The 10414-nt window shown below is 53.8% G+C and overlaps 1 protein-coding gene across 1 annotated transcript in view; it reads left to right on the top strand.

Moving 5' to 3' along the window:
- RHCG (Rh family C glycoprotein) overlaps nucleotides 1–9663 on the top strand; it is a 13578-nt gene extending 3915 nt beyond the window's left edge. Inside the window, exons 4-10 of the mRNA XM_030887361.2 lie at nucleotides 344–510; nucleotides 3888–4025; nucleotides 4210–4346; nucleotides 4614–4738; nucleotides 4888–4961; nucleotides 7644–7733; nucleotides 9269–9663. Of these exons, the coding sequence (XP_030743221.1) occupies nucleotides 344–510; nucleotides 3888–4025; nucleotides 4210–4346; nucleotides 4614–4738; nucleotides 4888–4961; nucleotides 7644–7709 (707 nt within the window). The 3' untranslated portion in view covers nucleotides 7710–7733; nucleotides 9269–9663. The remainder of the gene's footprint in view (nucleotides 1–343; nucleotides 511–3887; nucleotides 4026–4209; nucleotides 4347–4613; nucleotides 4739–4887; nucleotides 4962–7643; nucleotides 7734–9268) is intronic.
- Nucleotides 9664–10414: the final 751 nt, after the last annotated feature.

Here is a 10414-nt window from a genome sequence, read left to right as displayed (position 1 = left end):
ACCCAATGGTAGTTGCCAATTCCTTTTGGGGGAAAAGCAAAGGAGGTGGTCTGTAGATACTTCCAAGACCCCAGAGGTATGCCCCTCTTGTCTAGGGGAACAGGAAAAGCTTGGCCACTCACTTGGTGCTTTCCCCAGAATGCCCCAGGGCAGAAACAGTGGTATGAGACTCAGGAGAGGCATCCTAGCGTGGAGTGGAAAGCAAGAGTTAGCATACCTAAGGCTGCAGAGGTGGGAAACTTGCTAGGATGTGTGTGTCATTTAGCATCTCCATAGCCCAAAGGACAGGACCTCATCCAATGTCTTCTCTCCCTGGTCCACCGGCCTGTCTGCTCTGGCTCAGGCACCCTCTTCCTGTGGATGTATTGGCCCAGCTTCAACTCAGCTGTGTCCAACCACGGGGATGCCCAGCACCGGGCTGTCATCAACACCTACTGCTCCCTGGCAGCCTGCGTGCTCACCACGGTGGCACTGTCCAGTGCCCTGCAGAAGAAGGGCAAGCTTGACATGGTGAGCAGGGAAGGGGGACTATCAGAGGGATTTGCAGGGAGGTATGGGGTCCCTATGGGTCAGGATCGGCTCGTTAGCAGTGGATTTGGTTTGGGGTGTTTTTGTGTATCTCTGAGTTGGAATCGAGTGGCTAGTGGTGAGTTTCATGGTTATGACTCCCTGTGCCTGAGGGCAGTAGGCACAAATCACCATGCCCTACCAACAGCTTTGTGAGGGAGTGTCAACACTGTCAGTGTGCAGATGAAGACACTGAGCCAGCCTTGGGAAAAAATAATCTTCCCAAGTGATTACCTGGTTTTGGTCAGAGCCCAGAATCAGCTCGTGGAAGGTTCTTATGGTGATTAAGGTTGTATGTCAACTTGGCTGGACTGATTTTCAACTGATAAGCTCATAGCAGGTCTCACCGTGGAAAATAGTATATCAGATCTCATCATGGAGATGACTACATTATCATATACTGTCAAATGACATCATAACTGCCAAAATAAAGGGCTGAAAATAAGTATCCTTGGGATTGAGCCCTGCATCCGGGGTATAGGGACATTCTGGGAAAGTTTTCTGACTTTTTGCTCAACCCAGCTCATCAACTGATTGTCATTCTTGGACTTGAGCCAGTAGCCTGCCATATTGCCTGCTGATCTTGGGATTCACTACAGAGGTGGTGCTGGAGAAGAATACTGAATGTACCACGGACAAACCCATCTGTGTCGGAAGAAGTAAGGCCAGAGTGCTCCTGAGAGTCAAGGATGGCAAGACGCCATCTCACATTCTCTGGACGTGTTGTCAGGAGAGACTCGTCCCTGGGGAAGGACATCGTGTTTGGTAAAGGGCAGGGGGAGTGAAGGAGGGGAAGGGCCTCGATGGGTGGCTGCATCAGTGGGCTCAGCACAGGAACCATTGTGAGGATGGTGCAGGACAGTGCCGCACTTCCTTCTGTGATGCACACGGTCACTATGGTTTGGAGCCAACTGATGGCACCTAGCAAGAACAGCAGCCACCATAGCCTGTGAGCCAGCAGCCGGTTATTTTATCTGCAAATCTTGAGTTTGTCAGCCCTTGCAGCACGTGAATCAGGAGACGTCTCCTCCCTCTTCCACATGAGCCATTTTCTTGAGAGACATCTATGAGAAAGTAAATTAAAAAGTTGTGATTAGGTGCTGTGCTAGGCTGAATATTCTAGAGAAACAAAACCAGTGATGCTCCTATCTATGTAAGAAAAGGCTTTCTATCAAGAAAGTGACCCACCCTAGGCCAACGCAAGTTCGTGGGTCCCCTGCTGACCAGAAGCCTCTGTAGCCTCACGTGACTGCCAGTGAGGGAAGCAGGAAGGTGAAGTGGAATGCTGGGAGTTCACAGGCTGGTGGGTAGAGCTGATGTCTTCACTTAAAAGATGTAACTGAGGCTTGGGCATGTTTTGGGTTGTACATGCATTAGCGGTACCATGTATAAACACAAACATGGCTTTATAATTGTCTTCAGAGATTACATGTGGCTTAAGGGGATGTATACAGGTTCCACACTGACAAAAGGTAGACTTCAGTGGTTGTGGGTCAACTTGGCTGGACCATGTCGCTCAGAGGTTTGACCGTTAGGACGTAATTTGGCAGTTACATGTTGATGATGAGAAAGTTATCCCTGTGATGTGATCTGAACTAACGTGATCATCTTCATGATGAGACAGATCTTTGATGAGCAGCTAATCAGCTGAAACTGAGTTTTCTCAAAGGTTTGGCGTGCATCCAGCCATATAGGTGGACTTTCTGGCAAAACCCTGGCCAGTTGCTTGATCTGGAGCCTGTATCTGTCTTGTCATTATCGACTCTCCAATTCTTTGGACACTGCCCTGGGAATCATTAACCTCTTTGTCCAGCAGTCTACCATCTTACTTACAGATCTTGGGTTGGTCGGCCCCTGCAGCTACATGAGGCCAGGGAAGCCCCTGGCCTGAAGACTGACCCACAGCTTGGAACTTGCCAGCTTCTACTACCACATGAGCCGTGTCCTTGAGAGAAATAAATCTCGTATATTTAAAGGAACTTCCAAAAGTTGGCGGAAAAATTCTATCACCTTTTAATTCAGTTCTTTCACCAACTTTTAGAAGCCCCCTCATAGACATACGAACTTCATTGGTTTTGCCTCTCTAGAGAACCCAGCCTCATGAGTTCTGCAGCTCAGAATTGAGCTGGATGAACCGGATGCTCTTCTCCTTGGGTCTCCTCCCTGAGGCGCTAACAGCTGTTCTGTGCTGAGCCTGCCCTGCAGGGTAGCCCAGAAAGTGCTGTGAAGCAGCTAATGCAGACTTCCTCCCAGCCTGCTCCTCAGGCTCCCAGGCCTCTTAAAGCTGCCCCACTTGCCCCATCGCACACACTTGGGGCAGGGAAAGTTTTGGAGCCTTTCTGCTCTCGTGGGGAGGTTTGGGGGTTATGGCATTGCATGCCAGGGGAACAGCTATCTCTGTCACTCATGGGGAACAGCCAAACCCCATGGGTGCTGGTAGATTCTTCCAAAAAGCAAAGCAAAGACATCAACCCTCTGTCTAATAATTGATGCCATATGTTGTCATGGGCAGATGACTGCAGTGTGCTGATGTCCTGCCAAAGGCACCTGATCTCTGGGAGCCCTGCTGTGCACCCCTGGATGACCTCAATGCAGACATGCAGGCCTTGCAGAGAGCTGGAAATGGACGGAAACACACGTGCGGGATGGGGAGATGCAGGCACACTGGCATGGGCACACCTGGGTGCATCCTACACCCACCTGCAGGGAGGACCTTGGCCTAGTGTCTAGGACAGTTCTGAGTCTGCAGCAAAACACCCTTCTGCTTGCTTGTGGCATCATGTCCTGTGGCCTCTCTGTGCCACGCTCTTCTCACCTGTAAACTTCAAAAGAGAACTGGGCTTCCCCCATGGGGTTCTGTTGAGACTGAGCAAAAGAAACCCCAGCAGCCAGCAGCCCAGGGAGAGTCATCTGATGCCGCTGGCGTTTGGAGATGCTCAGGGCTCTCTGACGTGGTACACCATACTATGGGGGACCATGTGCCTGCCCTGGGCCCACATGCACATTGAGGACACTGGGTCGTGCCTCCAGGGCCCACAGTACATACGGCCCATATACAGAATGGGAGCAAGCACGTGTACGGCCAGGCCCACAGGTATATGGAGTGCATGTGTGCTCCTCTGTGGGCCTGTGTTCGTGTGGGAAATGCCAGGGTGCCTGCGTGGTGCTCGTGTACACTGGGGCAGCTGTACTGAGCCCAGGTCCTTGGCATGCTCCTGGCTGGTGGAGGGGACAGGACTCGGGCCCTCGAGGATGGGGCAGCGCAGGCAGATGCTCCAGGCAGAGGACTGAGTCCCGGCCCCCACCCCACCTCCCCCCAGGAGCACATCCAGAATGCCACGCTGGCGGGAGGCGTGGCTGTGGGCACTGCTGCTGAGATGATGCTCATGCCCTATGGCTCCCTCATCGTGGGCTTCTTCAGTGGCATCGTCTCCACGCTGGGCTTCGTGTACCTGACGGTGAGGGGCCTGGGGGAGGACCCAGGGACTGGAACGTGCTGACAGGGACTCAAAGGGCTCGTTGGGGTGGGGCAGGGAGCTGGAAACCCCTGGGCCTCTGCATTTGAGAGCCCTCCGAATCCTGGCCTCCCAACACCCCGCCACAGCCTCCGGGCCTGAGCAGCACCGACCTCCCCTCCTCCAGCCTTTCATGGAGACCCACATGCACATCCAGGACACGTGTGGCATTCACAGCCTACATGGCATGCCCGGCCTCATCGGGGGCATCGTGGGTGCCGTGACAGCAGCCACAGCCAGCTCTGAAGTGTATGGGCACCAAGGGTGAGTGTGGGGACCTACAGGGGTGCAGGGGAGGTTGCACCCCCTTGCTGCTTCTCCACCCCTCCTTCCTCCATCTCCTGTCTTCTCCACTATGGCCTACAGGCCTCTCCACAGTACCTGATCCGGCAGGACTCCCATTTCACAGATGGGAAGGGCGAGGCCCATGGTCAGGAAGTTTGTGGCCATGATGCCCACTCATCTTTGTGGAAGCAACAATGGCAACTTGCTTCTCTATGGGGCCCTGACCTGCCCCTGTCTCCACCCCAGGCTTGCTCATGCCTTTGACTTTGAAGGGGCCAACAAAAACAGGACCACATACCTTCAGGGCAGCTACCAGGCCGCTGGCATCTTTGTGTCCATAGCCGTGGCCCTGGTGGGCGGCAGTGTGGTGGGTGAGTAGGGGTGGCTGGACTGAAGAGGTGAGGGGGGGGGCACCTGCACTCCTGGTGGGGGACTGGGGGTTCCCACCTCAGCCCAGGAACTCTGAAGGGCTTCTCCGGGGTGCTGTGCCCTGACCGCTGTGCTCTTCAACTTTCATTAGGAGCCATTCTGAAACTGCCATTCTGGGGACAGCCTGCCACGGAGAACTGCTTTGAGGATCACGTCTACTGGGAGGTGAGCTCTACAGAGCTGGCGGGACCTGGGCCCCAGGGCCCGGAGCACAGCCTGTGTTATCCCGCACCTGTGAGAGACCGAGCCTCCTGGGGCTGAAGGTTCCTCCCAGGGCTTGGAGGGAGTGGGGTGCACTGCCCCCGTTCTTCACACCCTGCAGACTGAGAGGCAACCCACAGCCAGGACGGCAGCTGCAGTTCATTTGTGTCCCTAAAGACCTCAGCGTTCAGGTGAAACTCTGAACCAGTGATTCCCAAAGTGGGGTCCCCAGACCAGCAGCAGCAGCAGCACCTGGGAACTTGCTGCTGTTGGGCACCATGGAGCTGGTTCTGACTCACGGCCACCCTCTGCACACAGCCACGGCGGCAGGCCCCAGGCCTGCAGCATCCTCAGCATGGTCTGCTGTGCTGGAGCCACTGTGCCAGTCCGTCTCGTCAGGGCCATCCCCTTTCCCACTGCCCTTCTACTTGACCACACATGCTGTCCTTTTGCAGGGACCGGCCTCTCCTGATAACACAGTCAAAGTAGGTGAGACGAAGTGTCAATAGCTGTGGCTCTGCTTATACTGCGGTGGCTCGCATGTTTCTGGGATGCTAGAGAGTGTGACACTGGTAGGTATTTCAAATACCACAGGGTCACCCGTGGTGAACAAGGTTCAGCGGAGCTTCCAGACTAAGAACAGGATAGAAAAGCACCTCTTAGGAATTCGAATCCCCTGCTCTTTGCCCCTACTGTCAGGCTCAGGCAATTCCAAACGCAGAGGCAGGCCTCAGCACCTGGTTTTAATGTATCCTTCAGGTGATGTTGAGGGAAAAGCCTCTTCCGGCCACTGTCCTGTCATTCCTGAGTGCACACAGTCATTGCCTCGGGAACCTGAAACCACTCAAGCCCAGGCCTCAGCCGCTCGGCGGCAAGGCCTGGGCATAAGCTTCTGGGTGATTCTAATCTGGGTAAACACCTGGACTAAGAACCACAGCGCAGGACCCGGCTTCAGTCTTCCAGAGAACAAGCTGGAGACCTAGTGAAAGTAGAGCCACCCAGGGGCTTCTCCAGAGATTGGAATTCAGGAGAGTCTGGCACTCTGAAAGTGAGAAGCCCCTGGGTGACTTTGGTCCAGAAACAGGGTGCTGTGATGACCTCTACTTTGGGTTTCCGGTTCTGGAAGCTGAGTGTAGTGGAATGTCAGATGCTTTGAAAATATGACAAGTGGGGCTTTCTGTGACCTGAGCCCTGCTTGCGCTGTCAGGTAAGCAATGGACCACAAGGATGGCAGTTCAAATCTACCTGCCAATCCACAGGAAAAAAATGAGGCTGCCAGCTCCCATGACCTCCGTGAGTTGGAATCAGCTAGATGGCAGCGATGTGGTGTTTTGTTTGGAGACTTTAGCCAGACCTCCCTCCCAGGCATAATTTGGGGAGGGTTTTACCTGCATTGGATGGGATGGGAGGTGATGACTGAGACCCCTCTGGCCTTTTGCAGGCTCCCTCAGGCTGAGCAGAGGCCTGGTGTGTGGACTCCTGGGACAAAAGACCACCATCAGCACCTTTCACTTGTCTCAGTCGCCTCTTCCTTTTTTTTTTGAGGTCCCCTAGTGGCACAATGGTGAAGCGCTAACTCAAAGGTTGGTAGTTTGAACTCCAGCCCCCGACACACTGCATGGAAGAGAGGCCTGGTGTCCTGTTCCTGTAAAGAGTCTCAAAAACTAAACTCGCTGCCGTTGAGTCAGACTCGTGTGGGCTCCTAAGACAGCAACCGCAGACGGGACTAGGAAGCCCAGTCTTTCTTTCACAGAGCTGCGGGTGGCTTTGAACTGCTGACCACGGGGATCACCGCCCAATGCGTAATCACTACGCTACCAGGGCTGCATAGGATCTTGGCCTAGAAGACCCTATGGGATAGTCCTCCACTGTCACATGGGGTCTCTGTGAGCCGAAAAGCACTTCAATGGTACCAAATCTATCACCTAGCCTCCGGCACTGTTAAGTAGTTTGGGTATATTGTTTATTTCTAGTCTTACGCCCTACCCCCCACCCTCGGCATAAACTTTCTTCCACAGTTGAGCTCTGTGATGTCCAATTTGGTGTCCTGCTCTTTCTCTGACACCTGTCTCAAGACTCCTGCGTTCTTACCTTCGTAACACAGGTGTGCTTGGCCCATTCTTTTCATTCGTGTCTCAGGTACTGAGACACCGCAGTGAGCACCACGTGGATGGACTGCTGGTGACATAAACCCTACAATGTTTTTGGTTTCCATACAGAGCAGCTCACTCTCTCTTGGCTCTGTTGTGATCTTTATCTTTTCGTCCAATATCACACTTTCTCTCCGCTCTGCCGTGCAGCAGTGCTTGGTGGGGATCAATATAATTCCACGTTAGTGAAAGTTAAAGGGGTATTGGTGGGACTGTGGCGTAATCACTGGGATACTAACCACAAAGTTTTCTGCTCCATAGAGGTACGGACTCAGAAACCCACAGGGACAGTTCTGCCCGGTCCTGTAGGGTCACTATGAGTCAGAATGGACTGCAGGGCAGTGAGTTTGCCCGGCACCACAGCATGCAATCTGCACAGTGGTCAAAAGGTGGCGCCCGCTACACACCGTTTGCTGCTCCTGGCTGACCTGACCCAGGTCGGGGTACTACTCCCGCTTTGGGCAGGGTCCCTTGTAACTGCCCCCTGTCTCTGCAGCTGCCTGAGGAACGGGAGAACACCTACCGCCCCGAGGACCCTGCGCTCAAGCCGGTGACCCCTTGAACTTGTAGGCGTGGCGAGAGGCAGGTGAGTATAGACTTGACCGAGAGGCAGGTGAGTATAGACTTGACCTGTCTGCATGGAGTTGAAGGGCAGGTACTCCGAAGCAGGGGCCCAATTGTAGGAATCAGTTGTCCCCAGCAAAAGGGCAAAAAGAAGGTTGTTCAACACGGTGAATGTCATCAGTGCCACTGACTTGGACACTGAAAAATGTCAAACCTGCATTAGTAGTATTTTACCATAATAACACTAGCAGGAAGAGTGAGAAAATCAATAGTGACCTGTAAGCTTGCACACTCCTGCTTAGGGTGGATCGGGCGTGCTGGGTTGGGGGAGAAGCCCATGATGTGGTGGAAGGCATGTGAAACTGACCACTAACCAATTAGGAAGTAAGCACAAGTAAACCTGTGCTTGCCTCACTTACTGGGCAATCCAACACTGAATATGGGGCAGGAGCATTGGACTAGGAGCAACAGATGGAAGTAGGCCTGAGTAGATACCTGGCTGTGTGACTTTAAGAATTCCCATCACTTCAGAGACTGAGCCTCGGTTTCCTCATCTATAAAAACGGAGATGGCCACTCTGGCTGGTTCTATTCTATTGCTCAACTTAGGCAAGAACTTGCTCTCCCCTCCTTCCCTCCCTTTGCCTCAGTGGTTACACGTTGGACTGAGATCTGCAAGGTCAGTAGTTTGAAACCACCATCCACTCCTTGGGAGAAAGACGGGGCTTTCCAGTGCCATAAACAGAGTCTGGAAAACCCCCGGGGGCAGGTTTACCCTGTCCTACAAGGTCACTATGAGTTGGCATCAACTCAGGGACAGTGAAAAACATTGGTTTTAGGAGCCCTGGTGGCCTCCTTGGATGGATAAAGCGTTAGACTGCTAACCAATGGTTGGTGGTTGAAACCCATCAGCTGCTCCTCAGGAAGAAGATGAAGCTACTGTCTGCTCTGGTAAAGATGTACAGCTCGGGATGCTCTGCATAGGGTCGCCAAGAGTCAGAATAGACTTGGTGGCCATGGGTTTGTTTAACATGTCTTGGCCTCCTCTCCAAGCCCTTTCCCGTGTTGTGTTCATCTAGCCCTTCCAAGAACTCTGCAAACCACAGCCAACGCTGTTACCACCAAGTTGATTTTGACACATGGGAACCCCCTGTGCTTTAGGCCTGCTCTAAAGAGTGTTCTTGGCTGTGGTCTTTATGGCAGCAGATCCCCAGGTTTTCTTCCAAGGTGACACTGAGTTAGCACCACCAATGTTCGGGTTAGGAGCTGAGCTCAAACCATTTGCACCACCCAGGAACCTCTTAGAGGCCTGAGTGATTATTCTCCCATGTTAAGAGACTCTGTTGGCAGATGGCAGAAGTGGGATCTGGACCCAGGTTATTGTCATTGCTCTGTGAGCCATTACTTGACCTCCATGGAGGCCAGAGTGTGGAGACAGTTGGGTCTGGAGCGAGAGGCTGAGCCATGTGGCAGGGAAGTGCTGCTAACTCCCACCCCATTCAGTAAAAGCTACAGTGGGATGCAGCAGTGGTAGACTGCTCCTGGCTCTCTCCCTCAGGCTCCGTGGATGGCCCCCAGCCTGCGGCAGCTGCTGACACTGACCTGGCTGGGAATAGACAAGCAAGGCTGGCAGCACCCTGCTGGCAGTCCAAGACTCCTCTCCTGCCCATCCTCCAAGGAGGCCTGCCTGGGACTGCAGGAGGAGGAACTGCGGCTACAGTGGGTGTCCAGGTCAGGTGTTATCCAGGATCTAGGTGACCGCATCCTGACGGTGGCAGCCCAGGAGTGGGGCTGGGGCTTAGAACTAAGTCCTAGGAGGGGACAACTCAGTTGCCAGTCACTGCTTGCTGGGCTCTTCCACCCCGTCTGCCCCTGCAATGAGCACTGCCCATCTTCTGTGCCGTACAGATGACAGCCTCCCTGAATAAAGGCCTTGAGCTCTTTGTAGAATGAGTGTGAATGGTCCAGTAGCACCAGTTTGGAGGACAGGAGAACCCAAGACACCTGGCCTCCTGCCCCAGCCCTGAACCCCCGGCCTCTACCCCCACACACACACATACACACGCTCACACGCGCGCGCACTGTCACCCATCCCAGGCTCAGAAGAACCCGGGAGCTTGAGTTCCTTAAGCAAGGCTCCTCTGTATCTTGTGAAGGGCTCCCACCAGTGACTGCAGTCCCAGGGGAGCTGAGTTTCCAAGAGATGAGGAGCAACCATCCAACCCTGGACCCTCACCCATTATGGGATTCGCCATATCTGCAGTGCCCACTTTGTGGCCCTGTGCCTAATTCAAAGGGCCTTCTGGAAGGATGAGGGCAGGGGTGATTCCTGAGGGCTATAGTCCCTCACCCCCAGCCCTTCTTCCCTCCCTGCCAACACACCCTGGTCTCCCTCTACAGTGGTACAAGACTTAAGAGCCCTATCTACCATCACCGAGCCCAGACTCTATGCCTGCTACTGCCCTGCGCAGAGCGACACGCACCTCCTGTCCTCGGTCCAGCTGAGAGCAGCTATGACACTCAATATCCACCTGAACTCTACCAGATGTGGCTGGAGAGGTAGTCTGTGCCCAGGTGGCACCTCAAAGCATGGCCATGTGAGCAGGGCTTTGGAGGCTGAATAGGAGTTTGGGATGGCGAAGACACGGGGATTAGAGTGGGGAGGTTTGGTATGACTAGAAGTGAGGCAAAAGCATGACAGCTA

The sequence above is a fragment of the Echinops telfairi genome, unplaced genomic scaffold (genome assembly GCF_000313985.2).
Source record: "Echinops telfairi isolate 266 unplaced genomic scaffold, ASM31398v2 ScPeMD7_7409;HRSCAF=8447, whole genome shotgun sequence".
Classification (NCBI taxonomy): Eukaryota; Metazoa; Chordata; class Mammalia; order Afrosoricida; family Tenrecidae; genus Echinops; species Echinops telfairi.
The sequence above is the reverse complement of the archived record's forward strand: the minus strand, read 5'-3'. Positions and strand labels throughout refer to the sequence as shown.